The sequence below is a fragment of the Tyto alba genome, unplaced genomic scaffold (genome assembly GCF_018691265.1).
Source record: "Tyto alba isolate M040663 unplaced genomic scaffold, T.alba_DEE_v4.0 Super-Scaffold_21, whole genome shotgun sequence".
In the NCBI taxonomy this organism is placed as follows: Eukaryota; Metazoa; Chordata; class Aves; order Strigiformes; family Tytonidae; genus Tyto; species Tyto alba.
The window spans coordinates 16127247-16147584 of NW_024881295.1; the positions used below are offsets into that span (position 1 = coordinate 16127247).

The 20338-nt window shown below is 40.3% G+C and overlaps 1 protein-coding gene across 6 annotated transcripts in view; it reads right to left on the reverse strand.

The window, feature by feature from the left end:
- CACNA1C (calcium voltage-gated channel subunit alpha1 C) overlaps nucleotides 1–20338 on the reverse strand; it is a 498678-nt gene that overhangs the window by 113221 nt on the left and 365119 nt on the right. For all 6 annotated transcript variants that reach the window (XM_042795184.1, XM_032986290.2, XM_032986289.2 and 3 more), the window contains 3 exons: nucleotides 12257–12347; nucleotides 2487–2513; nucleotides 219–379 (listed from right to left, as the gene is read on the reverse strand). In XM_042795184.1, coding sequence (XP_042651118.1) covers nucleotides 219–379; nucleotides 2487–2513; nucleotides 12257–12347 — 279 coding nt within the window. The remainder of the gene's footprint in view (nucleotides 1–218; nucleotides 380–2486; nucleotides 2514–12256; nucleotides 12348–20338) is intronic.

Consider the following 20338-nt stretch of genomic DNA (forward strand, 5'->3'; position numbering starts at 1 on the left):
GGAACATTGCTTTGGCTGGAAATGAGGAACTTACATTTTCCCTGAAAATTCTCCCACTGTAGGCAGATATCTTATTGTATTAAGAGCCTCCACCGACAGAGGACTATTTGGATCTGTGTATTCCCCTTTTACATTGTGTGGTCTAATGCATCAGCTCCTCCCTCAGCCTCCTTTTTTGACACTGACCGCAATAAACAGAACCATCAGCCTCTCCTCACCTTGGACCTCCGTGAGCCAGTCTGGCTGGTTGTAGTGTTCAGAGGCAATGGTAAGGGTGTTGAGAAACACAAGGAAGATCACCAACCAGTAGAAAACATTGGACTTGACAGCTGCACGGCACTTTCTTCTGCAGAATCGATTCCATCGGCGCCAGTAGCGACTTGAAAAATTGGGAAAAGAAAAGTCCTTTTCAGATAGGCATCCTTGGGCTATTGCAAATCTCTGTCAAGAGAGACTAGTCTTGATTTATTGTTCAAGAGTGGTAGAGAATAACTTTAAAGTTCACCCGGAGAAATGTTCTCTCATTCTCATCTGAGTTGCCAGTTGTGATCATCCTTCCTTTAGCTATAGGAATAAAGTCAATCCTAAAACAATTTGCAACATTTAGGGTTGAATAAACCTCTTCAAGCAATGTCTTAATCTGATAAAGGCATCCACTGCAACTACCCCGAGAGTTTTTTAGCCCAGTTCACAGAAAAATAATTATTCTTCTCATATTTAATTCTTGTGGCCTGCAGTGGGACCTTGCCTAGCCTCAGGATAGTCAGTGAAAAGATACCCATTATATACCACAGACCTTTGGATTAAGCCCTTGGAGAGGTGAGGTCAAATAGAATCCATGGAACACTTCCAACATTCAGCAATGTTCAGGAGTAAGCCCATTATAAGGGCTCACTCTGAACAGAAAAAGAAAACTTAGGGGACCTCAGCATCTCACCTTCATGCCCAGAACTAAAGATACCATTCGCTAATCAACAGACCTTTTAAAGTTTGCCTTCCATGAACACATCCCCTTGTGTCACTGATTTCTGAGGGTAATTACTAACCACAGAAGATATTTAAAGCTAATTACACACCTCCTACTCTTCAGAGTTTAACTTGCATAGCAACCAGTTTCCAGGCAACACTTGCCACTGTATAATAAATCTAATAGTTTTATATAGATATCATATACATATATGTGTGTGTGTGCATGCATGCATGTGTCTCTAAGGACAACATTACAGTAGGAGAGAATTCTTCTTGGCTAGTCTTCTCTTATGTATTATTTCCAGTGATGAACTATAGCCATGCTTGAGGTCAGGGTCCAGCATCTATATGAACTAAAGCCAGGCAATGTGAACATTACACAGTGGCCAAGAATTTTGCAACAATATTTTAACAGGTAATCAAATCCAGGCTGTTTTAGCTATGCAATTTATAAAGGCAACCAGTCTAGCTAGCATAAACATTTGATAAGGGTTGTGTGTTTTGCAGTGGACTCGGGGCAAGAAATGATCTTTCCAGCTTTCAAAATGGGTAAAACACTTAAACGTTCATGCTGTCATTAAATCATAAGCAATCTGACACACTTTTGTGTGTACTTGTGCACAAATGTGCATGCACGTGACCATGTGATAATACAAGTTTTCTTTTGTGCTTACACCTACATACAAATAAATCCACAAATTGCAGGAATGTGATCACGTATACAACAATGTTCACAGCGATGCAGATAGGCAGTATGTACACATCTGCACATTCCTGAATTTACATTACTGTTCATCATTTAGGTAAGATGAAGGACAAAATTGCTCACTTGTTCCAGTTATTCTAAAAATTAATTTAGTATTCTATAAAACTGGCTTTGAATTCAGACTTATAAAGGCAGCTGGGCTCCTCCTACTGAAGAGGAAGAAATGGACTGGGACGTCAACAACCAAGTTCCTTGAGTTCAGTCAGCCTTTCCAATGGAGACCCACAGATGACCACCTGAGGACTGCTTCACACTTACAAAAGCTTTAGGTCAACAGAAAAATAAATACCACCAGCAAAACTCTACCTGTCCTATGGTGAAAGGGAGAATTTCACAAATAAATGCAGACCTCATCAGTTGAAAGATTTACAATCAAGCAAAGCAGAGTAGCGCAACGAAGTGTAGGAAAGAGAACCTTGAGCTGACAGGGTTGATGTTGATGGATGTAGCATAATTATGTGGTTGAACTTTTTTTTTTTCCTGCCTTTATATTTTATGGCTTGAGATATGTAGGTAGCAATCAGATAGATACTTCTGAGCGAAATACTGTCAGTAGTCCCTGTGCTTTATTTCAGTATGAAACTAAGAAAAAGGATCATGATTTTTGGTAGATGACTGATTAAAATTTGACAAGTTTGGCAATATCTCCTAGAATCACCACTGTGTCCCACAGATACAGGAGTAAACCACTTTACAAAGTAAGGAACAAAACCAGTGGAAACGAGGAAAAGCAAAAGTCAGTTTTACTTACCTAAACTTTGATTTTGAGATCCGATGCCTGAAAAATAAGAATTGCCATTAAAATCTCTGAAGCTGTACCACACCTCTGAGGATTTTATGAAAATAGCAATAGAAATAAACAAAGTTAAGCTCAGTTCGTTTTTTTAATGGATGCTGTTTTCCTCGTGAATCCCCTGTAAGTCAACGCAGGCACTGGGCATGGCTAGTATTCCCTGATATACAAACCTTGTTCTTTGGCAGGAGTCATGAAGCAGCAGTTATGCAATTATGGGATTCTACCACCTACAGACATCAGCGAACTCGCTCTTCTTATGGGTAAAAGACTGGCCTAATGCTAGGGGCAAAATTTATTTTTCAAGTGTGACTTGTTTTTTTTTTGTAGTCACTAGGTTTGTTTCTTATATTAAAATATGTATGATTTTATACGGACAGACTTGTTGCTTTCCCACATCACCTGGCACTTCAGGATATATAAGCACATTATGAAGCCTGTGAACAGGGGAAATAATGATTTTTTTTTTTTTTTTCCAGCAATTGAAGCAAAACAGTGTATGGTGGATATTTTCAAATTTAGATACTAACATTTATTTGTCTTTGTTATCTATGTAAATTGGTTTGAATTCAAAAGGGTCTGAACAATAACAGATTCTGTTGTTATCAATGAAATTTTGGAAATTAAGCATTCCTGAAAATTTGGCCATGTTACAAATATATATATATGCGTTTAAATATCTAATTCCATGCACTTAGATTTATTTATCTAAATAATATCATCAGCCTTTTACAAGAAGTCACAGGCAAAGCTAGAGATAGACCCCAGTTCTCTAACCACTACCTTGCTCTGATTGACACATGTCCTGTAAGGCCTTTGAACCCTTTGGCTGTCTTTTGGTACATACATTATGGTGCACAGAGAGAAATAAAGGTATGTGGATGCAATGACATTAGTCAGAGGTGATTTGGGGAGCTGCAAGATTGACTACCAATAACAGAAGAAATGAGAATCTGGGGAGTGGCTATGAACAAGATATTTCTGCATTTCTTAAGGTTCCCTCTATGATAGGAAAGTGATTCATTGTTGACAACAGTCAGCAAAGGTCTTACTGTACTGGCTTAAAAATGGATTCACTGTTAGTAGACATGGGACAAAGTAATTCTCAAAGCATCTAACACTGCTTTCTGTAGCAGTCTTAAAAATGGTCATGTCCCTGTTTGAGGACATTGGTCACTGACAAGTAATCAGTGATGGGTCAGTTTCCTTATGTGGAAGAGATCTTAGTGATAGGAACATTTCACCAGCAGATGGTCCAAGCCAAAAAAAAAAGGCTTTCCACTGAATACATCATTCCTGCTGTGTCACAGGCAGCTTGTTTAGGCCACATACTAGGCAGCAGTGTGGTTACAGACACATGCAAGAATTCTTTTGATAAAGAAGAAACAATGCACTGGCTGAACAGAATGTTAAATTATGCTGCAGAGACAAACAGAGCTTTAACAAGGATGGTGAGTGAAGCACCTACAAAGCACATCCTTAGTATTAAAGCTATCCCAACTTCTCACTGAGCATGTTTGCTTGATAAATGCTACCTACAAACTGTCATGGATCAGATTTACAGGCAACAGGAAAGAAGGCTCAGACAAAGACAAAGGAAAGAAAAAGAAGAAAAATTGACAATGGAGAAAGATGGGCACTGAAAAGGAGATGGTGAGGTCTTTCATAGGAAAAGGTTGTGAGGGAGGAGGAAAAGAGAGCAAGAGAGATGTCATGGGGAACCTGCCTGGTGGAAGGTGAAGGACAGGGAGTTTGAAGTCCTCTGGTGACCTCTCTGGCTAATGGTTTTTCAGTAAGGGAGCTGTGTGGCATTTAAGGAATCTTTTATTTATTTAAGCAAAAGAGATGTGGCAGGTGTAGTACTCATCACGCATGTGATAATTATATCTTTAGAGCATTATAAGCAGCAGCCAAGTGCATTCAGTGCTCCCACAGGTTAGCTACAGCCTTCCTTCCCCCCACCCCTCCTTGCCTTACTGCTATGGCAGAAGGCTTTATCATATGTGGGTGTGTTATATATATAGAACGGGACAAGGAAGGAGGAAGAGATTTATATTTAGAGACAGAATCCAAGAGTGAAATGGAATTTTGGAAACACAAACTGTACCAATAGCAGATTCTTAAAACATTATGCTTGAATCCAAAGCACAATTTTCAAATGACCCTTATGATCAAGAACCTTTTGTCTTTCAGAACCAGGGTTAACTACATCATATAAAAACATGGCAACACTAGGGGCTGTCAAATAGTCTGGATTTGGGGCCTTGCCATGGCCTCTTTGTGACATTCCAAACTGGCACTTGCCAGGGGTTCAGGGTGGACCAGATTCTCTGCTGAATTTAAACATGGATCTCTTGCATCCTTGGTATCCTGGGAGACTTATGTCATTGGGAGAAAGAGTGTCCCCATCTGTGTACAGCTCTGGAATGTCTTCAGAAACTATTGTTTAAAATTATGGTACAGGAGCCTATACGAAAACCATTTCAGATCACTACCAAGTGTTTTATCATAGGAACAATGTAACTCAGATTATCTTTTAGAAAGACAAACACAAAAATCAGACTTTTACTGTTTGACTAGCTATCGTTTAAATTCTCTAAAACTTTTCTAACCTTACATAGTTAGGTACCATATACAGATAAGACAGTGAAATGTAAAGATTTTATCAACATAAACTCAAGATAATCAGCATAATTCAAATGTAGTGAGATATCCCTCATTCTGAGAGATGAAGTCATTTCACTGTTCGTGGTAGAGACCAGAGAAGAGAAACTATGCACTTATGAAGGATGTGACACTCCTGTATAACAGGGATTGAGGACTTTATGTAATTGTACACACAACAACCAACTCTGGAAAAATATTGTAGGTCTCCAAGCATGACAAAGGCCATGTTACAGTTTTTTCCTGGGTGTAGAAATTATGAAACATGACCATGAAATTACCTGACATGCTGGTCACAACTACTTTTAGACTACATGGTCCCACCCATAGTTCACTATCTTCATGAAGATTTATAAAAGCCCTTGGATACTCATAAAAGCTCTCAGAAAAGTAGCAACACAGAAATGTACTTACTATGCCTATGATATACATAACGCAGGGGAACATCCAAAGAGCTGCACTGTGCATATCTTACAGATTTTAGAACAGTGGGAACACAGTCCTGGTGTGATACTGATTCTGTTTTGGTGCAATATGGTACATTCATGCAGTTACTGGTCAAGCAGCACAACATTTTTCCCTCTCTATTCTTGCTGATGGCATTTCATTGCTTCTTGTTAGGATACTGCCATTCCTGAAGATACCCACCCTAGGGTCTTTTTTGCACATATTACTGGGACAAGTGCATGTAGTGAGTGACATGACATTTTCAGGAATGTATGATGCATACCTGATAGTCTCTCACCCTAATAAAGTGTTAGAGCTAAGTTCTACTCTCAGCTATGCCTCTGTGATTCACACGGAAGCAGCGGGCCTCCATCCTTTTCCCTGCTATCCTCTGTACAACACAATTAACACTGGGGAGTTGTACAGGGACATGCAACGATCATTTCTCATTTCTGACCATTAATTAAAAGCTTCCAGCAAAGCAGAACAGATGACTGGCCCTGAAGAACTTGTGTTCTTATGTGGCCTGAGATCCTCCTGCTGAGGCAATCACTGAATTTCAGCAGAATCCACAGAGTGATGCCTTTTCTCTTTTTTTTTACATTCTTGCCCTTCTTGAAGAAGGACTGGAGAGCGTGCTGACATGATGGAAACTGCTGATTTTAAGAGAGGTGGCTTTTGGCCAGCAGCAGTAAGAATCTACAGAACATCCTTCAGAAAACTGGACCCGTCTAGCTTAAATTTGAGCTGGTTTGCTATTCAACAGGCTTTTTTACAGTCTGGGAAAATAGGCCAGCACTTCAGCATTTAGTGAATAATCTTGCCCTCCCTGTGGCAAGTCACAGGCAAGGCCTGTCACAGAATCAAAAGTAGGAAGAGAATTCCTCCTCCACAAGGGCATGCTATTGTCCTGTAGACATGTATCTAGAGCTGACTGTGAATATCAAAAGCACCTTGCTCATAATAAATTGGAGAGCAGTGGCTGAGGCTGACACATAAGGGTTGATCCTGTGTGTTTTCCTGCTGAAGTCAGCAGTGGTTTCAGAGCTTCTGGCAGACTTTTCTTACCACTGCTCCTGATGTGGTGGGCACTTTGGTCCTCACAGAAGGAGGCTATCTTCTCATTAGGTGAAAACCAGCAGCAACTACAGCAAACATGCAAGCAAACTGACTCTTTCGCCTTTACCACTGGTTCTTATGCTGATTACTGCAAGAACTGCATAGGAATTATTTTCCCAGCCAGAAAAGCACCCAGGGAAAATCACTGATGGTTCAGCTGCCAGAGAAAGCTTCCATTGTTCACAATATTTTTAGGACACACTGTTTTCAGTTGAAAAGCCAGTATAGGTTGTTTGCTTTGTTTTATCCTGCTTTATTGTTTTAACCCTCTTTGGTGGAGAAGCAATTGAACTGTCCCCCAAATGTATGGAATTCCTGGCCAAGGTGAAAATGCCAAGTGGCTTATTGTTTCAATGAAAGCAGATAATTTTAAGCTCTCTTTCCCTTTGAGCTCAAGTGCTTCATTCTTCTATTGCAGCTCTATGGAACATTAGTTTTCACAAAGGTCTTTTTTTTTTTTTTTAGCTAATACATATGTATAAAAGCAAGCTCTATTGTGGCACTCCAGATCTGTATGGTTGTATTAGAAAATTAACATTCTAGTTGTATTGGAAGATTATATATGCTGACATCCCGCACAGAAGAGATTACTACTGATTACAAGCAATAGCCTGTCCTCAGGAATCTAAGTCCTGCACAGCAGTAACCACAGAGGCTCAGGGAAATTACTCGCTATTGGGAATTCCTGGATATAAGGCTATCCTGTAAATAGAATCCCACTGCTCCTAGTTCTGGGTTTATCCCATTGATGCTTGCTGCAGAGGAAACACATTTCTTTGTACCCAGAGGCAATAGGTTATTAAAGCTGCAACCACATCAAAAGATAAGTTCCACTTCCAAGTGTTGTCCTTGAGGATAAAAGCTGTTGTGTTTCTACTGCAGGGCAGATGTCAGTGCAGTACAAGGCAATACCATGACAGGGATGATATACTGCGGAAGTTGTGGGACACTTTTCAATGTCCTGTGGAACCCTACAAGACCTTTTTCAAATTCAGATGCCTGATCAAGCTAACACCCATCTTAGGAAGAGAACAACTCCCTACCACAGCTCTCCTGATGGCAGCAGAATTACAGCAGGAATACATACAAATGAGTTATTTTTTGTCTTGTTTTAGTTCTAAGAAACAGGATTTACACAATAAGCAAAGAGAGAGTAGATGTTAGATTCCTCCTGAAACTCCTTCTGCTGGTTTGAGGACTGGCATTGGTCCAGACAGCACAGCTGATGAAGGCAGTTTCTATAGTATGGATACTATAGAAACAAAGCTTCTTTGAGACAATGCATCAGTTGGAGATATCTTGTGTTTGAAAGGTACTTTCCTGATCTCACATAGCATATGTCTCTGTGGAGCTGAGAAAGGCTGTCAGGGAAGATTTACTTTTCCAAAAAGTATGCTTGAGCCTGGCTTCTCAAGCAGATCTTTCTGTCATTCACAGATTCAGTCTTTCAAAGCTCTACAGCTTTTTAGAAGAACAGAGAGAACAGTTAGTAATTCTAAGTTACCTTCAATAAAAATGCTTTTTCTTTCAGTCCCCTGGGTACTTTTTTCCTTTTATCATGAGCACATTCTGATGGCAAGCTCAGCCTGTAAGCATAGTGGTGGTGCTGGAGTGGTTAAATGCCCTAGCAGCCTGATGCCACTAAATAAATAAATGTATTACCTTTGACTTGAAATCTCCCTGTTGCTTTAGTCATGTGTGGTTGTAGCTTGCCCAGTGCAGCTTCTGCCCTCTGGGAAAAAAAAGTGTTTATAGCAAGGCAATGGGGACTCATGGCCACTAGGTGATTTTAGCGGGCTGGTAAAAATGAGTACTCATCTGCAATAGATGAAACTCAGCAATCAAACAGAAAATGTGTCTAGCCATTTCAACTGTAAAAGTAAAATCCAGAGGGCAGATGACTGCTCAAAAGTCTGGGTCTAATCTTCAACTAGAGTAAATCAGGATGGCATGACTATAATTATTAATACTTACTCAAAGTCACTACTACTAGATTGAGGAGCTTATTTGAAAAGTTCAACTGACTTCCCACATGAATTATCTCTATTCTTGAACACTGGGCCAAAGTCTGATTCTCTTAGTCAGGTTCCAAAAAAAAGAAAATACTCATTTGAATAAATCCTTGCTTACATTCTATATATTCCAGCAGGAATATTGTCCTATGGGGGCTTTAAATGAGGGCTCAGTGAGAAGAACTTAATAATTCCTGAAACCAGGAAAACTGATTTCTCTCTTTGCCTGAGTGTGTGATCCAGTAACAAAACAAACCAGAAGGGATTCCAAGCCTCAGAAGCAAAGGCAGATCTGAATTTACCCATCACTAAGGAATTTTCAGCTCCACAAGCTTGAAACATTTTACAAAAGCAGGAAGCATTGGCAAAATTTCTATCTCACTCCAGAACTTCAAATACAGTGATACAGCCATTCATTTTCCTGAATGAAGAAGCCTATCCATCTCTGAGAGATTAAAAGCAATCTGAGTGAAGCCTTGAGGATCTTAACTGTCCTTGGATAAGAGGTAAAAAAACCCTTTCTCAATAACAGACTTAAATTCCCCTACTATATATCACCCATTTTCAAATGAAGTGGAAAATGGCAAGGAAACTGTTTATCTCCATGAATCTTACATGTCCTGCTCTGGTGAAACTTAGGGACTTGTTTTAACATTTACAACATGGGAAGAAGAAATTAAGCTCTGTTATTCCTGTCATTTTCTTATGTCTTCTTCCCTAAAATGTGTTGGACGTAGCCATCCCTTCTCCTAATGCCAGGAGTATAGTGATCACAGTGCCAGACCACAGTACTGCCATTATCATGTGGGAACGTTGGGCTATTTTAAGTAAACTCCATTCTAAGTCATGATTATGTTCAGAGTTGGGTTTAACTTCAAATCTCCTGGCCACATTCCAGCTAAGATAATTATATTCTGCTTGCCAAAATTCCCCATGCAGTTTCAGTGCAAAACAAGCTAACCCTCACACATCTCCTTACACACTTGTGCCCTTTGTTTTTAACCACCTGTCACATTTTACCCTGAAGGTGGCTGAACTCTAACACTGTGAAAACAATCCCTAAATTTACAGTTCATAAAGTGCTTTAGGTTCCTTTGGGATTAAGGACATTAAATGAATGCAAGCTGTAATATTAAAAATATATGCAACTTTATAGTAACAGTTGCCATTGTTGTTGGCACTGTGTATCACCAGGGGACCCATTGTGTTGGGAACCATAACTGCAGAAGAGAGCTGGTTCTCCAAATTGGATCCAGCTGGGAGAAGTGGTCACATATCCAGCTGCTGATTCCTGTGATGTGACAAGAGCACAAGCAACTTGGTGGGGTGCTAAAGTGTCCTGGTTTGGGCTGAAATAGAGTTAATATTCCTTTTCAGAGACTAGATGAGTGATGTGTTTTGGATTTAGCTTTGGGTTTGGTATGAGAAGAATGCTGATAGCACACTGATGTTTTCAGCTGCTACTAAGATTTCAAGGACTCTCCGACTCCCCATATCCTGCCTGTGTGTAAGGGCACAAGGAGCAAGGAGGGAGCACGGCCACAGCACCAGACCCAAATTGGCCAATGAAATATTCCATATCATGGCACGTCATGCTCACTATATAAAGGAGGGGTGGTTGGGAACAGGGGCTCTCTCTCGCTTCTGGGATTGCGATTGCGGGATCTTGGTATCTCGGGGTCTCTGGCCGGGAACGGGCTGGGTATTGGTTAGCGGGTGGTGAGCAATTGCATTGTGCATTGCCTGTTTATATATTTCCTTTTTTCCTATCATCATCATTGTTCTTGTTTTATTGCCATTATTAAACTGTTCCTATCAGCCTGTGAGTCTCCCTTCACCCCTCTAATCCCCTCCCCCATTCCCAGGTGGGGAGGGGGAGGGGAGGGTGACCAGCTGCGGTGGTTGGTTGCCGACCAGGTTCAAACCACGACATAAAGGAAAGGCTACAACTGCCTCAGTGCTGTTAACAGATCTAGCCTGGTTCCTTCAGAAAGAGTTCATAATGTAAACTAAAAGACTCAGCAGGTAGACAACAGCAGGCAGGTGAAGGAAAGCTATCACAAATAATTTCTCCTGGGATAAGTTGCTGGCTGACACTTACAGGAAAGCAGATTGAATTTACAACATATTCCACATATCACATCTTGTAATGCAGATAAGATCTCCTCCTCTTCAGTTTGCAGAGGAGAGGGCCAAGGGCATGTGTGGGAGATACAATCAAGGTTTACGAAGTCATGAAAGTGATAGATAAGCTGCATATGGAACTGTTGATCACCAAATATCACAGTATTAGAAGGAGAGGATGTTGACTGAAAGTAGTAGCAGATCAGCTTAAAACAGATATGAGAAAGTACTTGTCTACACAGCAGGTAGTGAACTTCTGAAACTTATCACAGAAGACTGTGAGGGCAGAAAGCCTTAGTGGGTTCAGAAAAATCCATGGACCTCCACAAATGGCCACTAAAGGCAAAAAGCAGAGTGTGCCCTCTAACATCTCTAATCCAATAAACATGAGTTTGGGAGCAGTAAAAGCAGACTGGAAAGTATGAAATGGCCAGGCTTGTGCACTTGCACTCTTGTCACTGTTAGGACCTGAACACTGGGCCAGCTGGACCACAGGTCTGACAAAACAGAGCATTTCTTATGTACTTATGATGAGCATTTGACCAATGATGAAGGGCTCAAGGTACGACCAAGAACAGGACAGAGCCTCAAAATACTCTAACATGGTACAAGCTATAGCACTGTTATGCTTAGCCTACTTTTCAAGGAAATTTGGACTAACATATTCCCCCACAACATAAAGTCCATTATTGTTCAAGTGATGCAAAAGGGAAGAAAACACTCCTCTTGCCTATTCTTGCTCTCTTTAGCATCTCTTGATGCTAGAAAATATACCATATAATGTGTTATTGCATAAGTGCTATCTCACAGGCTCTTGAGCATCTCCATCAAGAGGGCATCAGTCCTTCCTAACTGATGTATTTCTTTGCCACTACAATATTGTGATCAGCATTTGAAGGGTGTAATTCAGGCTGTGGGATGGGAGTTATCATCCATGTATTTCTATTACAAGACACTGTAAAATGTACAAAAATCATTAGAGAAATTAAAATAGACCAGTCATTTCCACTCTTTGGTCTACTTTTACTGTATTTGATTATCTATCACTGAAGAGGAATTTAAAAATAAGAACACTGTTATTCATCAGTTCTTCTTTTAGCTATTATGCAAAACCAGATCTGTTTATCCTGGGCATTCTGTGCTTTATTTACATCTATGTAAACCCAGAGGCTCTCCACTAATGTCCAGAGTGAATTTACATTGCAATTAAGATAAGAACTGGGATCAATAGATCTTCTGCACTCTCTCCTTTCACTCACTGTGGGGTTTTCTTCCCCTTAAAAAGCCTGACATTTGCCCTGTCTTTAACCCACCAAGATCAATCCAACCCCTACATATATATATCTGTGTGTATGTACTCACGCTAGCCTAGCACCGCAGTTTTCGCCTTCAATATCTGCTCCAGGGACGTTGTCTGTGTTCACGGACTCGGTCTCACTGGTGGGCATGCTCACTGTAAGAGTCAAAGGGAAGAAAAAGAGAGGATTGGCCATTAGAACCTGGCACATCGATCAATCAATCACGTGAGTGAAGGAACTGGCTTAATTAAAAGACCCTCAGCTGCAGCTCCTGGGGATTAAGCAATTTGCTGAGCAAGTCTAGTACCTCCCTGCACATGCCAGGTTGGGCAGCTAGACTTCAGGAACATACACAGGTTACTCAAATGATAAAGAAAAGGGAAGAAGCAGCTGCTCTCTTTCTTTCAGAGTCAGTTCCTGGAAATTTTATGAATGCAAACCATTGAAAAATAGAGAACCCGTCAAAGCCAATGAGAAGCTTTTGTTTGATTCAATGGAACACTTCAAAAAAACACCCCTTAACTTGCACCAGACCAACCACCTCACTGCCTTCCCCAACCTTTTGTGTGGTGATTGGAATACAAAGTACCAGATTGACATGTACTGAGACAAACAGCTTCTGTTAGCCTGATAACAAGTACCACATAAATAATACTGATCGCTCATCTGTCATATACTAACTGTTAATGTATTTCAAGCTTACACTTATAAACTGGACCTATAGGGATAAGAGGGGAATTCAGATATTACCAACAAAGGAACTAATGAATATGGACTATGGTGGAGATTTCACGATGATACTCACCAACTAAGAACTGTACAGAATCTCCTAGGCTTTTGCAGAAATATCATGGAACAAACATCAAATGAAAGCAACCATAAGTGTGAACCTATCTCATCTGGATTCAAGGACCTGTCACATATTCTGTTATCAAACCTCAATATTTTATTTGCTTCCACACCATTATCACCATTTCCATTCCACCAGTTGCTCCCAGATCTTATATAAGCTCTCATAACTCCTTAAAGTACAATGATTCAGCATAAGTTAGGACAATGGATAGGATCCAATATGTGTTCTCTTCCCTCCTCCCCCCTTTTCAAAAAAACAAAACAAATGAAAAAATGATACTTAAAACTGAATGATGGAGGAAATTATACGTAAAACTGAATGATGGAGGAATTAAACAGATCTCTCAGATGCCTGGTAGAACTTCAGAACATGACCTGTATTAGCAGTTGGATATATATCTGTCGTGGTTTGGGTATCTCATATGAGACTTGAGAGCATGCACTATTAGCTGTTAGAGAGGCTTCTACTAGCCTATAAGAATATGTTACTCAGTACTAAGCACATATCCATTTGTGGGTCCTTGGTGCAAAAGGAGGCAGCGTAGAATAAATAGGTTCCACATGTCAATTGGGCAGATGTTTAACGGGCCATGGGACCAGGTCTTCTTTCAGAGGCTAGAAAGATATCAGAAGGTTCTTCCAAAAGGTTCTGGGCTCCTGCTTTGGAAATATTATGGTAGAAATGTCCCTCGAAATGAACTATCTTTCCTTCATCCCATCCCAACAATTCATGTGCCTACAATATATGTCTTAGGAAATCTAAAATTCTTGTGCCGTGTTCTTAGGACCATATGAAATAATGGATTTTCTAGCACTCTTGACATGACTATGAAATATGGTACTCTAATGGTGCCTGTTTCTTTACAAAGACTAGGTGTTTTAATAATCTTGTCTATTTGGAAAGACAAATTAAGGAATCAACCGAAATCATATTTTGATGTACATGAAACAGTCAGGTAAGCTGTAAGATAAAAACAACATTCATAATTAAAATTTTCAGTCCAGACTAAGCCCTTCAGGAAAAAAACCAAAACATTGATATTTTGCAAGTCATCTTTGAAGATGAGGTAAAGCACTTTCAAGACATATTTGAGCTTATTTGCAAATGGAAAACAATTTGAAAGACATTAGCAAGAGATTGATTTGCAGAGCAGCTTATTATCTTGAGTGCATGAAGAGGACACTGCACAAGCAATAGAAAAAGCAAGGCATGTACATGCAGAGTATGGAGAGCTATAATATATGTCAGTCTGTATAGAGATATATAGACACACACACAGATATACGCAGTGTGGACACAGAGTGCAGTGGAACTTTACCATGGGTTTCTGTGGAGTGACTAAACCAAGCAAACTTTCCTTTCTTCTTATCAGGCAAGCCAGCTGGAGTGCTTCCTTTCACAGACAAGATGGTCAGTGTCAAGTACCAGGAACAAGACATCAATAGAGAACATGCAGCCAGTGACAGGCAAAAGAAAAAAACAAGGAACTCAGCTTACACATGACATCCACTACTGTCTGAAAACTTCATCATGAGAATTAAAAGTACAAAATGAAAAACAAAGGTATACGGAAGTATGAAATATCATAACAGATCATCAGAGGGTAACTCTTCATTGCTTTCTGATTTTTTTTTATATCTGACTTCTGAGAAAAATGAAGTTGCTGAATTTAAGTTTATGAGTCAAATCCTTTTTCCAGTGGTATCAATGGCAAAACCCTTCTGTTTGACTGACCTATTAAAATTGAGGAGACTAAGGCAATCACAGTGTGTCCCCAGGTTATCCCCTGACCCTTAGGGTCAGAATCTTGACTAGCATATCTTTGACTGAAATTCTTTGTCTTCCTTCCTGAACTGCTCCAATATCTAGAAACTATTCCAAAACCGTCAGAGCTGTTAAAGGAAAGTTGCTGGGGTAATCACATTTGTCTTTCCCTGCCTCTAGAGACTAACAACCTTCATCAAGCACTCAGATGTACACTGCCTTACCCAAACTAGTATACCCCTAGACTATGTCTCATGATTTCCATTTGAGTTTACATTTGTCATTTGCCCTCTGATACCCTGCTGCTGCATGGCTTTTCATGGCATTAATTAATGTTGATCCTCTGCCTATTATGCACAGAGGTCCCAAGCCCACACAGATCAGAGGTACATGCTCAGAGACGTCCTAGAAAGTACTTCCCAATTCCCTAATGTTACTGTTGCAGAAAGTCAAATTTAAGTAAAGTGAGGGATGTAGTTGCAGTGACACATGGCCTGAAGAGACTCCTGTGGTTCAGGCTAGCTTGACTAGCTCACAGGCATTTATTACACTGCACTGATGGAAAATGTTATGGACTATAAAAAGTATTAAGATGGTATCAAGTATTAGAGAAGGGCAGCCTAGAAGTTAAAGGTCAGGACAGACAGGAGAACAGTACTGTATTCCCCAATGTGGTATGCTCTCAGCAGGGCAATCACTTACTACCTGGCGCCTCACATCCCCTTCAATATCAAGGGGTAATCATGTGTGCAGATGCTGTGAGGTTCATTCAAGCCAGTTAACAAATCCTGAAAAGAGAAGATGCTGCCGAAAAGTTGTGTATAAATTGGGGCTGAACATGAGAGGAAGTAGACCAAATACTGCCCAGGTAGCTTTCTTATCTGGCTCAGTACTCAGAGACACAGACCTCATGCCCACACCCCGGGTCCAGTCTAGAAACAAGGCAGGCATTTTTTGCAGTCCAGGTAATTAATTACTGGAACCATGTACCAAGAATGCTGGTGGTAAATCCACCACAGGAATGTTTTAATCAGGTAGAGATGTTTTTTTTTTTTTTTCTAAATGGTGGGCTCTAGTCCAGACCAGAGTTATATTTAGGACGATGGTATACAGACTATGCCATCTCAATGGCCACCTCCTCCCTGTAATTTTGGGAGCTGAGACAAAGGCAAGAAAGAGGCAAATGCAGATCTCCTCCCACCTGGGCACAAAGTGACTTAGCACTGGAAATCCTGGTGCCTTGTGTCCTGTGCCATGTGTGTTCAGTGACTTATGCACTCCTGCAGGAGTGGTTCCCTGTCAACTTAAAAAAAACTACCATTTGTAACCAAATCAAAGGTACCCAGGGGGCTTGCTTCTGCCAGATGTAGAGGGACCCCACCTCCCCACTTCCCAGTCTTCATTCAGACCATTAAATTTTCCCTCTACCACATAGTTCACATTGAAGGCACTTCAGTGTCCAAACTGCAGTATGGGCAAGGCAGTGACTGATCCCTATACATACTATTCAACTGCTCACCTAATACCTTAAGGCTAATGTTAGGTCAAGAGACTAAACACCAATGATGTATACGGGTGACTTCTTGACAGTAGAGAACAACTCTATTCCCACACCTGTCCATCCTAAGTGACAGTGGATTGCTAAAGGTGTGACAAGGCATTTCTATCAGGCAGTTTGCCTTTGCCTGACTATACCAGAAGCCACAGTCCAGCTAACAGGGCAATGAGTGTATGAAGTGAGCAGCTCACTTCAACCAAACCAGCACTGTTTGGTTTGTATAATTTCAACCACTAACAACAACACAGAGACAGGTCCCATAGAATATTTCACAGAATCATATAATGATTTGGGTTGAAAGGGACCTTTAAAGATCATCTAGTCCACCTCACTCTGCCATGGACAGGGTCACCTGTCACTAGATCAGGTTGTTCAAAGCCCTGTCCAACCTGACCTTGAACACTTCCAATGACGGTACATCCACAACTTCTCTGGGAATCCTGCTCCAGTGTACCTGTTCTGGGCGCAAATCATGGTGGCTTTACTTACATGGGCATCTATTTTTCTGGATTTATCATCACATCCATAATTCACTCTGGTTGATGAAACCTCCCATTAGTTACATATTCTATAGGTAGCATAGCAACTTTTTTAAAGGGAAGTGAAACAACTTTTTAAAGACATGCAAGTATCTCATGGTTTCAACACCGTGCAAACCACAAGGGCCGGTTGGTTTTATACTCTCCCTACAGTTGCTTCTGAAGCGTCTGCACTTCTTACATCTTGCCACAGTGTGGCTTATCTCTGAATGTAGACTTTTTCTCCTGGACTACCTAAACTCCAATTTTGTATTACTTACACAGCATTTCTGCAGCAGCTAAAGCAATAACAAAAGCTATGTAGCAGCTTCCTTAAAAATAAATCTGAAAAATGCTTCATGTTATGTTAATTCTAGCTCTGAGACCCAACAGACAGAAATAAGGACAAAGAGTCTGCAGTCTGTGACTGGCTAGACAGGCAGATGTGCAAGACCCTTTGAGAGCCTCTGTTCCGTGTCACTGGCATCAAGCATTGATATCAGCTCTACTCTTGCACTAACATATGTCCCTTCTCCAACAGAATGCCCCATGGACATGCAATGAATTATTAGATGGCAGGTTGCCAAAAGACAGCCAACCACTGAAACAGAAGGCTGGCACAAGCAAATACCCTTATGTGTAGCCCTGAGATAATTTTCCTTTACACGCTTGGAGAATAATATTTGCTCCCAGTTCAGAAATATCATTACCACTGTTGCATCTTGCATTTATGAAATGTTTGTCATCTCAGCAGTGGAAGCAATTCTAATATTCAGATTTATCCACATGGATTATATAATGTTGCCACCCTTGCTGCTAAATCTCACTTTAATACTATGACAATTTAAGAACCAGAGAAGATCATGTTTGGGCAAAGGGTGCCCAGTTCCACAAACATAACCATACAAAGCATAAACTTTTCACAGATTTTAATGGAACACATTACTACATGACTTTGCAGATCTGGGCATTAGTTTTAGAACTGGATACATCAGAGATTATTCATATTGTCTGATTTCACGTCTCTGATTTAGCTGTCTGAAGTAGGCTACAGAGGCAGATAGGTTCCTATCACAGGTTTTCTGAATGTCATGCTGATGTATGCCTCAACTGCATGGACAGTCTGGGCATCTACCTTATGCCCTTGGGTTAGGTGTGACAGTGTGACTATCCAACACTATGTTCATTCAGATTGAAAAAGACCCATAGTGAATTTTCACATTAAGAAAAGCAACAGGACACTTGATAGTGTTTTCTAATAGGCTCACTTGGACTCCAATTTCTCCAACACTCCAATTTCTATTGGTGTTGAATTATTTTGCAAAATATGGGTCTAAATCACCCTTTTTGCCCACACTGGCATTTGAGGTCAGAAGGACCTGACGTCACTCCATGAACACTGCATCTTATTGTGTCACCTTGACCATATGACCAAGACTTTCTATGTCTCTGTTCAGTTTCTCTAAAAAGGAGATTATAATTCTGCACTCACCTTGCAAATCTCTCCGAGATCTGCAGATGAAACACATTACAATAAGCACTAAGTACTATAGTTATTACTGATGCTAATGTCTCCCAAGTGGGACTCTGCAGAACTATACAGCACATCTAAAGAGCAAAGAAGTCCTGTGAATTCTCCAGCTGGGATTTAAGATTTCTTTTTCCATCAAGCACAACAAGAATAAATTGCAATATCCAGACTGCGTCCTTTAACAGAATGTGCATCAAGTGAATGACTTTGTCTCCAGTAAAAACCCTGCTTCCCGCGGTGCCTCTCACGCCCATCATTTCATGAATGAGTCTATGGGCAGCTGTCAGAATATCAATTGACTCATATTTTTTTTCATTGGAGAGCTCTCATTTTAATTAATATGTGAATATTGCCTAGCTTTCCTCTTCTCATTGCCTGTTTTGGAAATGCTGCACTCATTCATCTTATTCATTAATTTAAATAAGATACAGCTTGCTTTCTCCTACATGCACATAGTGTCTGGGGAACAATCCGTGAATATGTTCTTAAATGCAAGCAGCATGCAGAAAATAAACTGTGCAGAGGTAAATGACTAGTTTTCTCTAGGTCTCCTGATTTTGTCAGGAAAATATACCAGATATGACTGGGGAGCTCTTGTGTTTTCTGTTTTGAAAAGGAGTTCTGCAATAGGAAAGCTTTTACAGGAGAAGAGGAAAGGGAACTTGAACTATATGTAGGATCTTGGTGGTTACATACCTCCTAAAGTTAGACAGAATGCATCAATGAATCTAGCACAGTAAAAAAAAAAATCCAGAAAAATAGTGAAAATACTTGGAAAATGCATACCAAGTGCTCAGGCGCCAATGCTGATACGGACAGTATTATAAACACAATATTACATTAAATACATGTAACATATATACCTTGCAAAACCTAATTTTGGGTTACGTACAAATGACTGCACTTGCAAGGAAAGCAAGCTTGACTCACACTTTCACTCAAGGTCAGCCACAGAATCTAAAATAGTAATAAAGAGCCATAAAGTGATTGTCAGTTGTATCCACTTCAGTCAAACAGAAAAAGGCTGTAGGTAAGAAGATCTTTACACCAGTGATCTGGCAGCAAAGGTGCTGCAGCTTGTATACAGTAATAAAACCTGTCATTACTGTAAAACCAGGCTGGGCATTGTACAGCATCAGAGAAGACTGATGCAGTGTAGCACTGTTTTACTGAATATAGCAGTAGAAAGTAGGGACATTGCCAATACTGAGATGAAGTATTGTTTTGTCAAATGTTTCATTCATAGGTAAACTATGTATTTAACAATATAAATTATAATGTATATATTTTAGATAAAAAGACTTGCTTTTACATGTCCTTCTCCCCTTCCAGAGTGTCACCATATGCACATACACATCCTCTGATGTTGAGGGGATATAGCCATTGGCTAAGTAAATTTGTACCATACACAAAGGGGAATAGGAAAGCTAGTGATATACATCAATTGTGCAGGCATGTGATTAACAGATCTGTCATTACCACATGCAGGTTACTGCACACCTATGAATGCATCACCTTGCTACTAATTAATCTTCCTGGGACTTATTTTAGTATAACAAATTCCTCAGCTACTTTAAAGAGCTGCCATTTTTCTTCTTTTTATAGCAATATTGACAGTAATATGCTGCATTCCACAAATATTTGTTCATTTCAGCTGGTGAGTGGAATACACATTGCACAGAGGACCACATAACGGGCACAGCCAAACTCCTGGCCCTGCCAAGAGACAGCCTTTGCAAGCCTCACACATGTTCTGTTCTGTATTTGAAAGGCAGAACTTAAAATCTTCTTTGCATTTCCCTGCCTGAAGGGCAAAGGTATTCTTTGCATAACCTGTGATATCCCAAATATCTGCTAAGCACAGGATGTAGGACTCACCCGAAAGCAGACTTTACAGGAAGGAGTCTAACTCTGTTAAAAAG